A 20978-nucleotide genomic window follows, 5' to 3' on the forward strand; every position below is an offset into this window, starting at 1 on the left:
TGGCTCTGACTTGCAGCACTGAGCCAGCCTATGATGTTCTTCCTGTTTCTTGGTAGGGTGTCCAGAGCTGATTCTTATAATACAAAAGTGTCAGTGCAGATGCATAAAATATTGCTGAGCTCTCAGGGGTCCATTGTATCTCTAGTACAGCATATCGAGTTAAATCATATAATGTTGAGATTATTTGAGAGTCGAATTTCATGATTGGCTTGTCCTGATATTTACAAAACCCTCGCATGACATTTACATGAACATAAGTGAAGGGAAGGCCAGGTTATGTATGACTAGGTTTATAGTTGGAAGTATGCTGGCCCTAAAATAATGTCTTTCATCACCAGACATAGCACATACTCCATGAGCCCGTTTTACACTACAGACAGTATTGTGTCTGGGGTTTAGTTACAACTCTCATTTGGCAGTGTAGACAAGATCTTAACCATGTTCCTTAAAAAGATGAACTTAAGCACTGCTTGGGAGTATGATTTTAGGCCCCATCTACACTGCACAATGAAAGTGTTATAACCAGTTCCTCAGATGTGAATCTGTTTGTAAAGTAGATGGGCCTTCACTGGGAAAGGTGATCATGAAACACTTCAAAATATAACTTTATTTTCTGATCTATAGAAACCAGTGCAGCACTTTCAGAGTAGAGTTTCACAGCAAATTGAAAAGCCAGGACCATGAGTGCACATTGATGTACTGAGAACTGTTACTTAGCTGTGCAGTCAGATGTGTTGATCTTTAATAGTCATCGAGTTTCTGAAAAGAAACGTTTGAGCTTCAAGCACAAACTTCTATATAAGTATTTTTATGATTTTTGTTTTTCAGGAGTATATAAAATTTAATCTCATTCATGAGTCGAACTTCCTTTTTAAGTCATGGATGACAAGGTCTCTGTTGGAAAAATCAGTGTCTCTTCAGACTCGGTATCCACTCTTAACAGTGAAGATTTTGTCTTGGTTTCCAGGCAAGGGGATGAAACGCCATCTACAAATAATGGTAGTGATGATGAAAAAACAGGACTGAAGGTAAGAATCCATAACCCGACTTCATTCTTTCTTCTAACCCAAATTAACCACAAAAGAGCTTAAAGAGGGACTTCTGTTGTTGAAAACTTGAAAGAAGAGAGAACTTATTCAAGAATCAATGTCCTTTGCTGATATTTTTTGAATTACTTCTGCTGTCATTGTAGATGATATTTATGTTTTGAATAAGTGCTGTCACCATCACTACTTGGTTTTTCATTTTGCCGAATCCTTCACTGGAGTTGTCACCCAGTGTTTGAGATGAAACAATCATACATTATGATTTTCAGATGGTTAGAATTTCAACTTCACTGCAGCTTTCAGGGGAGAAAGCTCTGGTTAATGCACATATGTCATCAGTTTGCTCGTTGGTTCTACTACGTACTAAAGTTTCTCAATGTGAAAGGTTCTCTAAGAAATTTGGAAGTAGCCTGAAACCTAACACCCAGGACATGTAATGTGGACCTCAGAACACAGGCCCAGGAGCAAGTTATGTGAACTCTGTGGGCATTAAAATGGCCTTAAAATGTAGTGATAGAAATATGATGGGAACTCTAAACTCTTGTACCTGTAGCTGTATTTTCATATATTATAATATAAAGCGGATCTTTTCCAGGGCTGATCTAAGTTAGAATGTTCTGTATGGAAGTTGAAGGAAAAATTAGCTTGCCTATGTAAGAGACCTTGAGATCTCAGGTCAGTTAGATCTGTCATACAAAGAATGTCCAATCCAAATTTCAAATGGGGAGAGAAATCTTGTATTCCCTCTGTGGGACTGTTTTCTTCTTTGCTGCTAGGAGCTGGGAGGCTGAACAAAGACTTCACTGCAGATTTCCTGATGCCTTTCCACAGCTTTCTTATATCTCCAGCTGCTCTACTTGGCTTTCTTGAATTCCTTTCTGATCTCTATAGTAGTCATTTAATGGATGCATTATTATAGATGACACAACAGACAGCCTTCAGTAGAAGAACAGTTCTTTTTCCTTAAGAACTTTTTCATCTGGTGAAAAAATTGATTTATGTAATTGTATTGCAACTGCAGAAAATTCAGCGACAATTCCCCTTGCAAAGGAATAGTCTGCAAAATTATATCAACAAGTGAGACTTCCTTGAATGATCCACAAGGTTCTGTCCAGAAATTTAACTCCAAAATAGGAATAGTAGCCTCACTTGTCTGCTTTAGAATACATGCCTGGGTAACGACTGAGTCTTAGAATTTCAGCACACTGCGCAGAAGATGTCCTTGTCTTAAGAACAGTAATGTGAGAGGCAGCTGATCAGTTTCTTAAACTATTGAGGGTTATCTGAGTCTACAGAAGAGAGAAGACTACGAGAATCCATTCCACTCTGTTAGTGCCAAATAACATTTGGAGATGTGAAATGGCTCATTCTGAAGCAAGTATCACTTCAAGGTTGAGATGTTTGGATTCCTAATGCAGTTGTAATGATTACCCAGCTATGGGTGTTCGATGCTTCTGGATTTTCAGGACGCACATGTATCTTTAGTGCAGTAACATTTGGGCTTGTATTATCAAACAGAATTATGTTGTTTCCTGATCTGGAACTAAACATTACAGTAGTTTTGTTGGGTTTCATGAGTAAACTTCAGCATGAATTCCCAGGTGAAGGCTGGGTACAGTCGTTGAACAAAGTGAATCACCTTGAACCTTTCCTTTTGTATTCTGTCTTTTGAGAGAGCATGCTGTTTCTTTATAACTGCAATCTGAATGATTAATGGAAACATTATACCTTAGTTAATGCAAGTAGGTGCCCAGTTCAAAGTCATTCCTGCAGGAATTTCTTTAGTTAACCCCCTCCTTTCTGCATAACGAGACCACAAACTATCACTGGAAATGGAGGGTATTGTAGCTGCCTTTATGAATGGAAATCAATTGCTTGCTGTCAGTGGACTAAAGACAAATGAAGATTAGAAGGATAACTCCAGTGTCTTGATGGGGAACAGTCCTGTCCACTGCCTCCATAAAATGGACTTTGCTTTCCAGGAGCCAATTCCACTGTATTAGTTGGCTGTTTATCTGTGGAACTTGTGAAAGCTAGGTTCAGGAGGAGGCAGTTAACACGGTGTTGGGCACTTTATATATATATATATCTTATCTAGCTGCATGGCAGCAGCACATGGAAATTGACTATATTTAAAAAAAAAAAATCCCAAGTAGGGATTGCCCAGATTGTATGTGTCAGAGGCAGAAATGGGGAGAAGACTTTTCTCAGGGATAAAGAACTGTTTCAGGATGTATGACTAATCTCATTTGTTTGTATCTGCTCTAAGTTCAGCTGCCATCATGTTGCCACCAAAGGAGGCAAAAACTTGTATTGATCAAAAAAAAAAAATCTGAATGGCATTGAGTTCCAGATTGTTCTTCTTGCTCTGTAATTCTAGAACTGCAGTTTGTGGATCTTATTTCCCTTGCTTCCTCACCACGCATCCTGCTGAGTTTTAAGCATGTTTGCACGCTCTGTTTGGTGAACTGCATAAGATACTGAGCCTGAGGCGCTCTTCATCTTGTGTTCCTTTGATATAGACTTCTGTCTGAGTTAATAGCCATTTTTGTTTCTTTGTAAAAATTTGTATAAAATCCAGTAAAATACATTTGCTCCTGAAAATGTAGTCATGACCTGTATCTTTTTGTAGCTGTTCATAACTATTAACTTTTTTTTGGTTTTTATATGTGCTGATGTACATGATTCACACAATTTAAAGGGGTGCTTTTGCTGAGTGTATGCCAAAAATGCCACCCAACAGCTGTTTCTGCTGTCAACACTTCCCCCTCCCCCCCGTCACATTGCTTGTGTGAGCTGGCAGTTGGCATGAATTGAATTTACAAAAATCCCATTCCTGGAGCACTCTGTAGAATGGGTGTCTTGTAATAGCATAGTACATTAGCTCCCAGAGAGCAGAGAAGGCTGGTGGGGTGTGTGCATGTGCACACACCTGAGGGTAATGGGGGGTAGATAAAATATAAAAATTACTCTTGGTTTGTTTTGGATACAGGTAATGGTAAGCCCACATAAATGGGTTTTGTGGTGCTGCAACATCTTATAGTTAACGATTCTGGGATCATGCTGGGCTCCAGTTTTTGTTAAAATGAGAGAAAGCATCTGTCCTGAACAGACAGACAAACATTTACCAGATCATTAATCTCTTTGCCTTTCCCTTCTGCACCCCCACTTCTGTCAGGGTTCAGAGGTTGCCTCTTACTGATCATTTGTGTGTTCCCAACAAACTTACAGAACTGTTACATCTTAAATGACCCCCACTATCCCTAGAACATGGCTCACTAGAAGCATAATTGAATGACTATCTTCCTGTCCTTGGCTCCAATTTGCCTCTAAGGCAGTGTTGTTGTTTTTTATCTTGATCCCTGGACAGCATGTTTGTTGTATTTACCACATAGGGGCTTTTGAATGCAGCTGTAAGAGTCCCGCCCTGTGTCCAGGTTTCAAGTGTATTGATTTTTCTTGTTCCATTTTTTTAATCATGGTTTGGAATGAGGAGCACAGGTATCTCCTTGGCTTTTGTTTGCTTTACCTTCTGTGACCGTTCATAGCCAGTCACAAGTTACTGAGGTTTCTAAGGCCACACGTCTCTGTGAGATGGTTTCTTTCCTTTGCTGCCGGCAAAAGAGCAGGATAAAATGCAAGAAACCTTGAAACTGTACTGAAAATCTCCTCTGAGTGATTCCACAGCATCGGCAGCCTGACTGTGGGCGCGCCAGGCGATTTTTGTGCTGGCCTGGACTCTACAATAATACTCATTAGATTCTTCCTGCTTTCAGTTTCATGTGCTCTATGTTGCTTTTATTGCTGATTTGTTTCACTCCTTGTGTACCATCTGCTGGGGCGGTGGTTTTCAGCCTATGGTCCGTGTACCCTTGCGGGTCCAAAGACTATGTCTAAGGCAGTGGTTCCAGCCTGCAGGCCTCTTGCGGCCCAATCAGCACACAGCTTCGGCCCATGTGATATTCTCTGGGCCATACAAGTAGTATATATATTGTGTTGTGGGCCACCTCCATACATAGAGAGCTGCACACAGTGGTAAATAAGTTGACCTCTGGTCTAACGGGTCTGTGAAAGGTGACTATGAAAATAAAGTTTCAGATTCCAGAAAAGACATTCTGTTTTTCTGATCAATCAAAAGTATGTGAATATCCCCACTTACAGGTCAAAACCCGGAAGTGTTGTCGTTACCATAGAAGCTCACAGTTTAGTGCCCTTTCTCATGCTGTGTTAAATGCCATGCTGAGCACATGTAACATGTATAGTTGAGTTCTATTCAGTTTTCAGTCTAAGAATTCTATGTTAGGGGTCCATAGATCACAGGTTGAATTTCCAAAGGGGTCTGCAACTCCATTCAAAATGTTAGGGGTCTGCAAATGAGAAAAGGATGAAAACCACTGTGCTATAGAAAGCTGGAGCTTTCCCCCTCTTAGGTCACTGGTTTGGCTGCGGCCCAGGTCACTAACAATTGAAATTTGTCATTGGAAGGGTATTCAGTGGCGTATGTAAAATGCGGTGTACGTCTCGGTTCAGTGACTAGCGAACAGGTAGTCAGGTCACGAACGAGGCCACCGCCACCACAGTTGGCACTAGTTAGGCCCCTTTGGCAGGCTCAGCATTGAGGTCAAGGATTGAATGAGCTGTTAGGGCTAGTCAGTTCAGGCGTAAGGCACAGTGTGTGGAAAGCTTAGCCTGACCCTGCACGTGCTTCACCTGCGCTGTAGATCGAGAACTTAAGTACAGAGTTGTCAAGGTGATGCCTTTGATCAGAACCAAATTCAAAATGTAGAGGGGGAAGAGCAGTTGATTTTCATTTTTGTTTTCCACGTGTGACAAATGGCTAAGAAATCAATAAACTGTTTAAACCCTAAGCATCTGGTTACTATACAATTTGAGGTTTTCAGACATAGATGTAATATTTATTTCTGTGTTTTGTGGGGATCATCAAGTGAAGGTGTGGAAAGTCTGAGGAAGGTGTTAGACAGGTTTGAGATTTCTCCATTTTTCCTTATTTAAGTGTTTTGAAATTTGGAGATGGGATGGGGATTGATCCTTGAAAGCCTGCAGCTGGCAGCTGCTGTATGTCAGAATTACAGCTCAACGGGGAATAACTTTGAGTGATATGAGAGAGCCAGTAACAAGGTGAATATCTCCTGCTTGGAATTTTACTGTAATTTTCTTTAGAGGGCATGTACCATGTAGACTCATATGAACATCCATGTAACAAGGTATTGTTGGTTCATATTTTTTCTTACTCTCATAGTAGATTTAATTTCAAGGCTCTAATTGTAATATGTGAAGCTCTCCTGGTATCTGCTTCAGTGTATTATTTTAACAGTCTTACCTGGACTGTAGGTTGACTTAGTTACTGTTTGAATCTGAGGACCTAGGCCATTGCTTCAAAAGCTTTCAGGACGAGTTGATATTCCACTTAGATACATTGGTTATGGTGCAGATAGAATTATATACTTCCTTATGTAAGTGGTGTTCTGGGCAGAGTTCTGTGTGCATTGAGTCTTTCTCCATGCTTTACTGTCTAGTTTCCAAGCAAAAAGGAGAGGAGGAGAACAAGAACTAATTCCAGATTCCTTTTTCTCGATAAGATTTAAAAAAAAAATTATAACAAAAAGGACTAATAAAAGGTGCTAGGGATCTGATATCACTGAACTAGCCAGGACACTCTAGCTTATGTGCAGTGTCTTACATCAATATCTTAACAAAGATGGCTATGATATGGAAATGGGGTACAATGCCAACAGGATAAGGATGGCTACCAACAAATTAAGTGATAGAACATTAGTAAATTTTATTGGCTGACACTTGGCAAAATGCTTTCAAGATGCTTTCTGCATCTCCTTTGTCTGTTCTGTGGTATTTGTGATACACTTATCACTTCTGTATCTAAATACCATTGTGACAGGTAGAGATACTGATTGGTAAATTACGTAAGGAGTTCCTGAAGTGTGACGTTTTAGACACTTTGGAAGCACAGCTGTATAGGACACCAACACTTACACCTTGTGCCTCATAATGCGCCTCTATTCTATAGCCTTATTCCATAGAGCTCCTCTGTATCCCTATAGACATCAGAGCCAGCAGTGTTCCTCTTCCTTGGCTAGCTTTTCAGTCTACTTTAGCCACTGCAGAGTACTAAATGCTGGCTCCATCCTCTTAACACCCAAGGCTCTGACGTTGCACCATTTAAGTTGATGGAAGCTTTGCCATTGGCCTCAGTGGGTGCAGTGTCAGCAAGCAGCACAACCATGTACATTTAATATTTTGCCTAAATGGCTTCTGTTTCTGATGCCGAGGGTATAAATCTATTTCTGACTCCCCTCTCCTGAGCCCTCTTCCTATGTAATCTCATTATTTTATCAGTAGACAGAGGTCTTTGCCTCCTTATGAACAGCATAGTGTATTTATCGAATATTAGGCACTTGCTGTTGCCACTGAAGGCCTCCATAGAAGCCATAATAGTACTAACTTCTGTTAATACTTTCATTTGCATATACTTTATATGCTGTCTGACTAGTTTTGGAGGGCACTCACCTCACTCTCTTTTCCCATGTCCAAGTAATTCCTGCTCTCCGATCTCTTTGTAAGGTATATTGAAGTATTAAACAAGGCCAGTTTTGTTTCTGAAGAAGAGCACTCATATACTAAATCTAGGGAAATCAGTTACTGTGTGTTTGGCTTTCATTTAAGTTGTGTGTGTTTAGATTGTGCAGTTGTAGCTGGTGGCAAGTCTGGATTTATGCTAGTTATTTTTTAATTCTTTATATGTGAGTCTTTCTTCAACTGAACAATCCTTTTTCCTTCCTGATTGTGTTTCTGACTCTTAGATTGTAGGGAATGGGAGTGAGCAGCAGCTGCAGAAAGAACTTGAAGATATACTGATGGATCCACCCATGGAAGACCTGTCCAGTGACCGGGAACATGGGGAAGAAAGCAGGACTGACGGAGAAGGGGAAGATCCCATCCTTCTTGAGGCTTCGGCATCCTCTACCATTAACCCGGTGTCGATGACAGGACTCCAGAAACCTGAGATGAGCCTGCCAGTGAAACCGACACAGGGAGGTTAGAAAAACTGGGGAGTACCTACTAGCGGCCATCAGAAGTTCTGGGTTTCCCTACGTATGATGCACAATGTATGAAGCACTTGTCATGTCATCTGCTCATATAGTAGGATGGTATCAATAGTATAGTCAAACTTACTACTTCAGAAGTAAGTTAGCTACTCAAAACAATGTGCTGTAATGCAGATGAACAGGGTGAATGTATTGCATTGTTCTGGCTGCTTTCACCCAGAGGGATCCCAAAGTACTTCACCATCATATGTATGTTACCACTGAAATGCAGCTGCTTCTGGGGTGGAGGGCAAGAGACAGTTGGGGCACAGTGAGAGGAAAGGGAACTTTGTCTAAAGATACTGGATTAAAGCCCCTATTCTTACAAAATTGGCATGGGGTCTTAAAAGGTATGGCAGAGCAGATGAGGTGAAATTTTCAAAATCCTTAAGTGACTTGGGTGCTTTTTAAATTTTTTTAGCCAGGATCTTATTTTTACGGTCTCACCTGAAAAACCCACATGCATGTTGAAAAGTGTCTGATGCTCAACTTATTTGTCTACAGAGAATAAAGAGTGAAGATGCTCCATCCCATGGGCATTCATTCATAAGGTTTAGGCTTATAAAATGTGTTTGCACAAAATTTGTGAATTCAATAAATAGTTCTAAGTGCTAGCATGCGGTCTCTCTCTGTCTCTCTTTTAAATGATCCCCAGTAAAATTCTCTCCCAACTCAAGCTTCCTCATTCTTATTTTTAGCTGCGAAATAGCATTAAAAGAATTTAAAAGTACACTTCTGATATCACTTTTCTGTCTGAGTAATGTTGTAGTTGCCAGAGGGATGTCATGTGATTCCCACTGGGAGGGGAGGTGGCCCATGAGATCATTTAAGATATTATTCAAACTATGGATAAAGTTTAGAAACCCCTATCCTGAAGGAAAATAGTGGTTAGATCACAGTGTGACCACGGTGAGTGCTTTAAACATGTGCTGCCTGGTAAATTGGTCCAGTTAGAATGCCTGTGACTTTTACTGTCCTGGTGAAAATGAATGCATTCGGACAGGATGCTAGAGGGTACCCCCATGGAGAGAGTCAATCTTAAGAGCTTGGATAGCTCTCTTTCCATTTCTAATCATGGGCTTTCCATATCCATTTTAGTCTGTCCTGGCTTTTTGTAATGTCTAGATGAAATTACTATAAGGCGGCGCACAACTGGTTGAAAGACCATGCTCAAAAAAACAGTTATTGATGGCTCACTGTCAGACTGGGAGGGCGTATCTAGTGGGGTCCCACAAGTGTCAGTCCTGGGTCTGGTACTATTAATATTTTCGTTAATATCTTGGATAGTGAAGTGGAGACTATGCTTATAAAATTTACAAGTGACACCAACCTGGGAAGGGTTGCAAGCACTTTGGAGGACAGGATTAGAATTTGAAACGACCATGACAAATTAAAAAATTGGTCTGAATTCAACAAGATGAAATTCAATAAAGAGAAGTGCAAAGTACATAGAAAGGAAAAATCAAATGCACAACTACAAAATGAGGGATAATAGCTAGGCAGTAGTACTGCTGAAAAGAGTCGGGGGGTGGGGGAGGTTATAGTGGATCTCAAATTGAATGCAAGTCAGCAATGTGAAGCAGCTGCCAAAAAGGCTAATACCACTCTAGAGCGTATTAACAAAAGTGTCCTATGTCAGACACGGGAGGTAATTGTCCCGCTCTACTCAGCACTGGTGAGGCTTCAGCTGAAGGGCTGTGTCCGATTCTGGGTACCACATTATAGGGAGGATGTGGACAAATTGGGGAGAGTCCAGAGGAGAGCAGCAAACATGATAAAAGGTTTAGACAGCCTGACCTATGAGGAAAGGTTTTTTAAAAAGGGCATGTTTAGTCTTGAGAAAAGAAGGGGGTGGGGGAAGGAAGGCTGATAACAGTAGTCAAATATGTTAAGGGCTGTTATAAAGAGGATGGTGATCAATTGTTCTCCATGACTATTGAAGGTAAAACAAGAAGTAATGGAATTAATCTGAATCAAGGGAGGTTTAGGTTAGGTATTAGGAAAAACTTGCTAATTATTAGGGTAGTTAAGCTCTGGAATAGGCTTCCAAGGAAGGTTGTAGAATCCCCATCATTGGAAGTTTTAAAAACAGCCTGGACAAACACCTGTCCAACATGGTCTAGGTTTACTTGGCCCTGCCACAGCGCAGGAGTCTGCACTTGATTACTTCTCAAGGTCCCTTCCTTCCCTATGTTTCTATGATTCTATGAATGTCGTTGCATGGTTCCAGACCCCTGGTTATTGGGAGGCCTGCCTTGAAGCTTACTAACATGTACCAGCTGGCTTGCCTCTTCATTTGTCACTTTGTGCCTTGTTGCAGATTGTGAGGAGTCGAGCCCTTTTACACCAGTGGCAGATGAGGACAGTGTGGTGTTCAGCAAGCTTACCTACTTGGGCTGCGCCTCAGTGAACGCCCCCAGGAGCGAAGTGGAAGCCCTGAGAATGATGTCTATCTTACGAAGCCAGTGCCAGATTTCTTTAGATGTGACCCTGTCAGTGCCTAATGTGTCTGAAGGAACCGTGAGGTATGAAGCTCATTCAGGGACTCTGGAGTCTGTTGCAGTCAGTCTGATCAGTTCCATCTGTTAAAGGAGAGCGAGCGACCAATCACAATTAGGAGGAGATATGAGCAACCTGGGATTTGTTTTAAATGTGGCAGAAGTGGGTCTTGAGGGATTTTAAAGAAGAGAAGGTCAAGTGGCCTTATAGATCAGTTTGTAAAGAACTTCTCATGTACAAGGGGCAGCACAGAATCTTCTTTAATATCTGAATTGTCTTGGAAATCATAGCTGGGGCAGTTACTTACTGGTGCCTTGGAAATAGAGTCTGAGGCCTTGGCTACACTGGAGGTGTACAGCGCTGCAACTTGCTGCGCTCAGGGGTGTGAAAAAACACCCCTCTGAGCGCAGCGAGTACAGCGCTGTAAAGCGCCAGTGTAATCCGAGCCTGTAGCGCTGCATGCTCGCTCACAGCGCTGCAAGCTATTCCCCTCGGAGAGGTGGAGTACTTACAGTGCTGCGAGAGCTCTCTTGTAGCGCTGGCGGCGCGACTACACTCGCGCTTCACAGCGCTGCCGCGGCTTTTCTTCCCGGTCCCATCACCTCAGAGTAAAGTGGTTCAGGCAAGATGGAAATACCTGGCCCATTTAATAGGATTCGATTTTAATGCTGACTGACTGCACTCTGTTGGCGGAGAGGGGCATTTACACAGGGGTTGGAGATGGGTCAGTATTTCACATATAATTAATGCCTTGAGATAAATGACAATTGGGGATAGGGTCTATGTATCGTACTTTCTCTAAATATCAGTGGAATCCTTCAATCTCACGAATAAATGGTTGGCCAAAGTAATCCTTGTAAAGCCCAAAACTATACTTTACTTTTTTTTTTTTTTAAACAGGCTCTTAGATCCTCAAACACACACAGAAATAGCAAATTATCCAATCTATAAAATTCTCTTCTGTGTGCGAGGGCATGATGGGACTCCCGAGAGTGACTGCTTTGCTTTCACTGAAAGCCACTACAATGCAGAACTGTTCAGGATTCATGTCTTCCGATGTGAAATTCAAGAAGCTGTAAGTTGAATTCTTTCTTGACCTTACTGGTGTTAAGAGCATATCCCAGCAACACTTCGTAAATCTCTTTTGGACCAATTACACTCCCAGAACTCATAACTCTCGTTAACATCAGTGAGATTGAACATCTGATTTAAGAATTTGGTCCTAACAGCAACAAATAATAATGAAACTTATTCTTCAATTTAAATTTGTTTATGTTGCTTTTAAGTCTTATTAAAGTGTCTCATGTACTCAGGGTCTCATGTTATAGGGATCACATAGGGGTTATAGTGGATCACAAACTGAATGAGTCAACAGTGTGATAGAGTTGCAAAAAAGGTTAATGTCATTATGGAGTGTGTTAACATAAGTGTTGTATGTAAGATACAGGAGGTAATTATCCTGCTCTAGCCAGCACTAGTGAGGCTTCAGCTGGAATACAGAGTGCAGTTCTGGGCACCACACTTCAGAAAAGATGCGAATAAATTGGAGAGTCCAGAGGAGAGCAACAAAAGTGATTGAAAGTTTAGAAATCGTGACCTGTGAGGAAAAATAAAAAAAAAACTGGGCATATTTAGACTTGAGAAAAGAAGACTGAGGGGGTATCTGATCACCGGTCTTCTTCATAGTTGAAGACTGTTATCATTTGTTCTCCATGTCCTTTGAAAGTAGGACAAGAAGTAATGGGCTTAATATGCAGCAAGGGGGAGTGCCTTAATCTGCGGGGTTCCCAAAACTGTAAGTCACTGTTACCCCTCTCAGCCTCAAGTGACAGCTGCTGCTAAGCTGTAAGACCGCTCACTGACCCATCAGCTTGTTTGCCTTATAAGCAAACTTCAGGGCTCTGCCAGCCCAAATCTTGCCTAGTAGGTAACAGTCAGTGAACTTCAACTCCCAAATCTATCTGCTATGCACAGCCCTGTCACTGAATGCTCAGAATTTGCTTGTGCCTCCCTTAAAAAGACAATACCCAGCAGCTTATTACCTCAGCTGGGGTTAACAAACACACCATTTTAATCAAAGCACTGAATTGGTTTATAGTAAAACAAGTTGATTAAACAAAAAGACTTAGGTTTAAGTGGTACCACGTATAAGGAATAAAGCTAGAAAAGGTTATGAGCAAACAAAAGTGAAAATATGCTTCTAAGACTAAAACCTGATTTAACAAACGAGTCTCTTTTTGCAGAAGTGTTTCTTACCAAGTGTGTTTTTTCCAGCACGGCTGACCAGACTCTCTGGCAGGACCGTTCACAGAGCTCAGAGTGCTGGGTAGATTTGTTTTCTCAGATGAAGGATAACTTAAGGATTCTCTCCCTGCTCTTTATGGTCCAGTAAATCTTTGAAAGACATTCTTCTGAGTGAAGAGTATCCCCCGATAAAGTTAGTTTTTTCCCTGCAAGGTATAGATGCCATGCTGTCTGGTCTAGACTCTGTCTCCCTGCTGGTTCCTCCCCTGCTTTTTACAATGCAAATGTTCTCTTCCTGCAACCTCGGATACCTGTACAAAAGAATAACCTATTGAATTTGGCCACACCTGATTTGAGGTATTAGCCTCTTTCCTTTGTCTGGAGAAAACTTGTTTATCAACTTCCCCCGATATTTCTGGTTTGAACGCTTTTTAGTCACATATTTCCAGCATATCTATGAAGTTCTTTGTGGGTTTACTGTACATACATCACATCAGAATATTAATGATCAGTGAATTATTAGTATTCCAATGATATATTTATATGTCAACTTTTATGTAAATATCGTGACAGACGTATGCCAACTGGCATTGGTGTGCTGTTCGGTTCACAGGGAGATTTAGGTTAGATATTAGGAAAGCTAATATCTAACCTATCTAACAATAAGGGTAGATAAGGCTTCTAAAAGGGGAATCCCAGTAACTGGACATTTTTTTGAAAACAGGTTGGACAAATACCCATCAGAGGTCATCTAGGGTTACGTGGTCCTGCCTCAGTGCAGAGGGCTGGACTTGATGACTTCTCAAGGTCCCTTCCAAGGACCTACGTTTCTATGATTCCATGTTTTCCATAATTCTGCAGCTGTGTAATTCACCCCCTGGCTGAATAATTGTGCTCCAAAATCTAAACTTTCATTTAAAGTTTTTCAACATTTATGATTACAAAGAAAACTCAATCTGAATTAAGTGCAGTCTGAGGCAGTGACAGCTGCCTGAGTTTGCAGACAGCCTGAAACAATATCTCTGAAGAGTGTGAATTATCCAGTAGGGTGAAAGCAAAAGAGAATAGTTTTCAATGTCAGCATTAACTGCTTCACTGCTGATCATTTTAGCAGAAATAACTTGTGTATATTCTCACCTTCCCAGCTGCTAACCTTTACCTGCCCCTTGACAGCTTCTAGGCTGTAGATATTCACTATCATTATAAAAATTTACACCATATAAAAAACTGAAAATGTGAAGATAATGCAAAACAATCTCCATTTAATATAAAAAAGTATAACAAGGGCTAATGCATAGGTTTCATTGCATTAAAAGTAAAATTTAATAATATTAAAATTAATACTGCATCTGACGCTACCCTAGAATTTCCACCAGGGAGATGCAGATTTTAGGTGACGCTTGCTGCAGTGTGCAGGGCACTGTGGTTATAGTTGAAAAAGGAACCTCATAAATATGGTCTTGCAGATTTGTCGAGCTCCTGGAGGATCTTCTGAAACCTGCCTTTTCCTTTTAACCCTGCAGAGCCAACACAGCTCTGGGAGAGTGAGACAGTCTACTCTGGGATTGAACATTAGCAAACACACTAATCAAATTTCAATTGCAGAATCTCTGTTGTTGTAGTGCAGGCCAGAAAGAACACACAGAGAATTTGTGGAGCAGGCAGTTGGGTCTTGTTTACACACCCAGTTGCATCAGTTTAACTAAAGGTGTGATATCACAAAAGTTAAACTGGTGCTACATTGTGTGTGTATTTTTGCATCAGTTTGAACCAGGTTTACATCAGGTTAGCTTGCCCTAACGGTTTGCATAACAGGAGCAGGCTAAATTGGTGTAAACCAGATTTAAACTGGTGCAAGAAGGTATGCATGCAGTGTTATACCAGCATAACTAAGACAGTGTAATATCACACCTTTTGTTAAACTGATGCAAGAGTATATGCTTAAAAAGTACCACCAGTTTGACTAAATCAGTGCACACCCTTACTTAAATCTGTGCAACTTCTGTATGTAGGCAGATCCTTAGGAAAAAATAATCTTGCCATACAAAATGAGCAGATTTGATACAGAATCATTGAGATGATAAACATCTAGCTAGCCCCACAATGCTATTTTTAGAAACCTTTCAGAGCCTTTAAATAGATAAATTACTACTTATGCATTAGAGAATCAGAGTATGATTATTTCCATAACTTGTGAAATAATCACTCAAGGCATTGCGAAATGTTATGAAGAAATGGTCTCTTCATAACTCAGGCGTTGGTAAATGCATAGAAATTGCAACCATGAGGTGACAGCATGCACATTTACTATTTTATCTTCTATTCTGGTACTATCTGCATATTCTTGCACAATATTTTTTCATCCCACTGGTTAACGAAAACACAGGTAGCAATCCTACTTGAACCTTTTCTAATCTCTCTGTTATGTATGATTGCAGGTGAGTCGAATACTGTACAGTTTTGCCACTGCCTTCCGCCGTTCTGCCAAACAGACTCCGCTCTCAGCCACTGAAGCCCCACAGACTCCAGACAGCGATATTTTCACATTCTCTGTATCCCTGGAAATCAAGGAAGATGATGGGAAAGGTTATTTCAGGTATTGCTTCCTGATTTCTACTTATCCATCAGCTGGGTCTAGTGTTGGAGGGTGGCTGGAGGGGAAAAAACGTGGTGAAGGCTTACCCCTAAATTCTCCTTTTGAAGAGTTCATACTGTAGAGTAAACCAGTCCCGGGTGTAGGCATTTTTGCTAAATAAAGCAGTGATTTATTTCTGGATTATCTTACTTTGCTCAGGACCCTCCTGTTGGACTCTTCTTTTTGTTGTTATAGTTTTCGTTGCATTGAGTCTGAGGCCATCTGCCAAGTGGTTTCGGTATTTTTATATATCTCTTTTGTCTTTAAAACGCTGTGTGCAAAGCAGCTAATTGCATTCAGCAGTGTCATGGCTGAGACTAAACACGTAACATTTAAATTCTAGTATCAAATATTACTTGTCAGATTTTCAGAGGTGCTAAGCACCATAGATCCTGCTAGAGTCAGTGGGAGCAGCAGGTATTAAACACCTTTTGAAAATCTGGCGATACACTTCGCATAAAGCTCCCCTCAAAAAAGATGGAAAGGACATGACACATCAACTGCCATCAGTGTGCTTTACTAAAGTTTTTAAACCCACTCTGTCCACCTGACATGAAACCTTGGGTCTGGATAAATCAGAAAAGTAGCTGGACTTAACTTTGCAAGATACATCAGAGAGGGCTTGTGGCAAACAAGGGCTTTCATCCTCAAAATTCATCAGAGACCAGAGGTGAGGATGGCAGTATTTAGAAGGCTTATTCTCTGATACTCAGATATCCCGTCTGCTTGGTTGCAGGTTTTCAGTATTTTTATTAGTGCACCAACACATTTATCTAGTAACCCAGAAAACAGAACAGAATTTTCAAAAGCATGCAACTGAACTGAAAAAATGGAAATTACTCTCCATGTGATGCTGAGATTATCCTGACAAAGTTTCTTGTCACAAAGATACTGTACCATGTGGTGAATAGTTAGGGTGGTGGTAGTGCTTCATTAGCCCGATGACCAAGACCACAAACCCCTGCCCAAATTACTATACCAAAATGGCACAAAAATGTGTTCCTTGCCCCCATTCCCATCTGGTAACGTATGCCTCTTTCACTACTTCATCTCTGAAGAGGTAGCACTGCAGCACCACCTGGTATCAAAAATCAACCACCCAACAGGGAATATACTTCTATACAGATTGTTATTCAATAGGGCTAGGGCTGCGAGGCTAAACATTGCTGTGTAGATGCTGGTCTGGAGCCCGGGCTCTGGGACCCTCCCCGTTTGCGTGGTCTCAGAGCTTGGGCTCCAGCCTGAGCCCAAAAGTCTACACAAGAGAGAGGTAAAGTTCCTATGCTCTTGTTGGCTTCTCAGGGACTTCCTCAGGATTGGTCCCAGCATTTTTTATGGGGAAGCAGGAGGGAAGGAGGCTGAATTAAAATTTATTATCAAAGGGCTCAAATGTTAACAACTCATCCCTGTCATGTGATCCATTTAATTGAAATTCAAATCTCTGCTTGTGATTTATGCAGCTAAATTTCTCTACCAGCTGCAAATATTTAATTATAACCTTGTAAATGGAGCTTGCATCTATTTCTAAATGCTTGTCCTCTGTGTTCTGGTTCTCAAAGACAGCTAATTTTGTTCTGTCTTCTAATCCAAGTGTTACTGGATTTTGTGTGTGTTCCTATATCCACAGACAATGTAGCAGTTCTAAAGACTGCCACTGTTTATGACACTGGATAATCTTGATCCCTCAAAGGCCTTTTTCAGTTTCTGGTTAGTCCACACACAGTGCCGTCAAATGTTTTATGTAACCATTTATAGTATTTTATAATTGTTGAGTTGCCTTGTTCTCAGAGTAGCACGACTGCCATATGCTCTTGGAGTTGTAGAGCAGTTTGGCTGCTGGCCATAGGCATAGAGATGTTTCTCTTCTTGGATTTATGTCCAGTGGAAGTGTTTAAAAACAAATTCCCTTTCCTCTTCCTTTTATTACGGCATCTTCCATCTGGGAACATCTAAAGCACTGCTCAAATGTAACAAACTGATGTACAAATTCAGGGCCTGAACCCCTCTCAGGGTCAGGCCCTATGCAAGGATCTTTTTAGCTACAGAAATGCAGCTTTCCCTGGGGTGGAATACAGCAGCTATTTTAACACCTCATAGCAACCTTACTTTAGGAAAAGGAAGTGAAAGAGGAAATCTTACCCAACTTAGCTGTTTGGGAGTGGTATGGAGGGAGCAGAATGTAATTAGCCCAGTCTGGGCACTTGGATTAATACTACTATTCTTTTGCTTAAAGAGAGTCAGTGAGATCTGTAATGACCATATGTGATTAGAATGTCAGCTTTAAATCTCCAGTGAAAGAGAACATCACCAGAATTATCATGCCAGAGCAGTTGGGCTCAGAGGGTCGTGTCTGTTGTTTAATCGCCACCTCATAGGTATTTCTTGGTGGTCTCCCACTCAGACATTGTGCAACCTCAACCTTATTTAGTTGCAAGATCTGAAAGCTTCAAAGGACAGGGCGATTTGACTCCTTTGTATGTTATGTGCATGCACACGTGGCTGTGCAAATCATTGTTAAGTTTTAAGCACTTGGTGTTAGACGCTCCACGCTGTTCCTTATAAGACCACTCAGATAAATGCTGAGCTGTACTTGTTTTGTGTTTACATAGCCTGTCTCTCTGCTCGGTCTTTAATCTAAAGACTTAAATAAAATAAAAGGAGGCAAGAGATTAATGCTACTCTCAGAGGAACATGGACTTGTGTATGGTGGAAACCAACGGTTCATCAGTTCCCTCCAACAACTGTTCACCAAGCAGCCCCAGTTATATCACTTCGATATCCAGGTTGGCCATTTAGCACAGTGCTGCCTGCTCCCACATCAGCAGGCTGTCCAGTGCTCTGGTAAGCATTTAGGAGAAGAAGCCCTTCTCAGTATCTAGCTGAAGTAAAACTGGCTAGAAAAATACAAATCTAAGGTAGAATGCTAAGGGCTTTTTCTTTGCTCAGGTGCTTATTACATGCTTCCAAAGGCCCTACTGCCACATTGTGCACATGGGGTGATTCACAGTTTCTAATATGTAATGAAATTGCTTTAAACCTCAGTATTTTAAAACCCCTTGTCTAAATGCCGTTGAAAGTATCCAAGAACAAGTTACATAATACAAAGAGTTATGTTAGTTAATTTCAAAGCCCAAGGGAGTACCCTCTCCTGATTATATTGCCATCTCTGTTCTGTTACTGACTGTAGTGGGCAAGGAAGAAAGGTCTGAGTGCATTTGTATACAAAGCTGACTTCACCAAATGTCTGATGCTGTTTTGATTTATTGAAAGGAGGAATACAGATAAATAATGATCTGAGTTTTCCCCCCTTCTTGTAAATAACAGTGCAGTTCCCAAAGACAAGGACAGACAATGCTTTAAGCTCCGCCAAGGAATTGATAAGAAGATTGTGATTTACGTCCAACAGACAACTAATAAAGAACTTGCCATTGAGAGGTAACCCTGTGTTTTGAATTCTTTAACCATGTCCTATTTAGTTACATTGTTCCTAGTTCCAAGGCAGCAGATCAGTAATCTCTCTATCAACACCTGTTTTTATGAGTTCGTAATTTGAGTATACGAACATCTTCTGGGCTGCATCTCACCAAGGTCCCCATCCTGCAATCGGATCTATGTGGGTGGACACATTCTCGGTGATCCGCCCACACAAATCCAGTTGTAGGACTGGGGCCCACATCTCTGATGAACACCCTTTGTATATGAGTTTTGTTTTTTTTTAAATTTGCATGTAAAGTATTTCTCCTATTTTATGTTGCCTGATTCTTTGTTTAAATATTATTTTTTGCATGTGGGGAATGTTAAATGCTACTTGAATTTCAAGGGACCCAGAAAAAAAATTGTTTTGAAAAAACAGAATTTTGGAGCCTGTTGTCTGTTATGTAGACCATTCTGTAGTCTCTCTTATTGTTCTTCATAAATAACCAGCCTCTTCAGGTCATGGATGGAAAGATCCTGGACTCTGAGAGTGCATGGTGGTCCATTTTAGAGTTGTTTAAAAATACATAAATCTGGGTTTATAGTAACATCAGTGGTGGCATAACTTGGGTATTTACTCATCCCTGTAGTGTCTGTGCACCTTATATACTGCACTACATATATTCTGAATCTGCCATGGTCTAGAACAGAGGTGGGCAAACTACGGCCTGAGGGCCATATCTGGGCCGCAGGACCCTCCTGCCCGGCCCCTGATCTCCTGGCCCAGGAGGCTAGCCCCTCCCCTACTGTTCCCCCTCCCCTGCAGCCTCAGCTCACTGCGCCACTGGTGCAATGCGCCGGGCAGCGGAGCTGTGAGCTCTTGCCAGGCAGCGCAGCTGCAGAGCCCGGCCTGACCCAGTGCTCTGTGGTGCGCGGTGGCATGGATGGCTCCAGCCGGGCAGCACAGCTGCCTGTCCTGTAGTGCCACCAGCCACCGGTGCTCCAGGCAGCACGGTAAGGGAGCAGGGAGCAGGATAGAGGGCAGGGGAGTTCGGGGTGGTGGTCGGGGGCGGGGGTGTGGATAGGGGTCGGGGTGGTCAGAAGGCAGGCAACAGGGGGGGTTGAATGGGGGCAGGGGTCCCCGGGGGCCAGTCAGGAAGGAGGGTGGGGGTTGGACAGGACAGCGGGGGGCAGTCAGGAGAAGGGGTTCTGGGGGCGGTTAGGGAGAAGGGGTGGTTGGATGCGGCAGGGGTCCGGGGGGGACGGACTGTCAGGAATGAGGAGGGGTTGGATGGGGTGGCAGTGGGCAGTCAGGACAGGGAGGGGTGGATGGGGCAATGGGGCTGTCAGGGAACAGGGCAGGTTAGATGGGGCAGGAGTCCCGGGGGAGGGGAGGTGGTTGGGGTGAGAAGTGGGGGGGGGGGGCGCGGATAAGGGGCGGGGGCTGGGCCATGCCTGGCTGTATGCCTGGCCCTCCATACAATTTCAGAAACTCGATGTGGCCCTCAGGCCAAAAAGTTTGCCCGTCCCGGTCTAGAATGTAAAGTGGAGAGGGGGAGGAAATCTTACACCTTCCATTGACCAGAAGGAGATATATTCTTTATCTCAGCACTGACAGTCTACTCAGCACTGTTCATACTACAGAGTAGGGCAGGGTTTCTGCTCTGTGGAATTTGCAGTCTGAAATGAAATGCAACAAATTGAGGTTGTTATGCAAACAGAAGATAAAGCCAAGTCTGGTACTCCAGCCCTAAATATTGTTACTTAGGGTTACCATACGTCCAGATTTTCCCGGACATGTCCGGCTTTTTGGGCCTCAAATCCCCGTCCGGAGGGAAATCCCAAAAAGCCGAACATGTCCGGGAAAATAGGGAGGTGCTGGGCCGGGGCCGGGGCCCTGTGGTCGTTGTCTGTCTTGGAAGCATATAGAAAGTTCCTTATGCAAATATCCCTAGTAATAGAAAATGAGATAGAGGAAGCCACTAAACAAGGCCTTGGTCAATCAGCTAACCTTGT

General features: G+C 42.1%; 1 protein-coding gene across 1 annotated transcript in view; it reads left to right on the forward strand.

Annotated features, from left to right (window-relative positions):
- RABGAP1 (RAB GTPase activating protein 1) overlaps positions 1-20978 on the forward strand; it is a 114213-nt gene that overhangs the window by 9470 nt on the left and 83765 nt on the right. Inside the window, exons 2-7 of the mRNA XM_005299411.5 lie at positions 829-1028; positions 7886-8120; positions 10491-10695; positions 11570-11744; positions 15352-15509; positions 18873-18983. Coding sequence (XP_005299468.1) covers positions 879-1028; positions 7886-8120; positions 10491-10695; positions 11570-11744; positions 15352-15509; positions 18873-18983 — 1034 coding nt within the window. The 5' untranslated portion in view covers positions 829-878. The remainder of the gene's footprint in view (positions 1-828; positions 1029-7885; positions 8121-10490; positions 10696-11569; positions 11745-15351; positions 15510-18872; positions 18984-20978) is intronic.

This window comes from Chrysemys picta, chromosome 18 (assembly GCF_011386835.1).
Source record: "Chrysemys picta bellii isolate R12L10 chromosome 18, ASM1138683v2, whole genome shotgun sequence".
NCBI lineage: Eukaryota > Metazoa > Chordata > Testudines > Emydidae > Chrysemys > Chrysemys picta.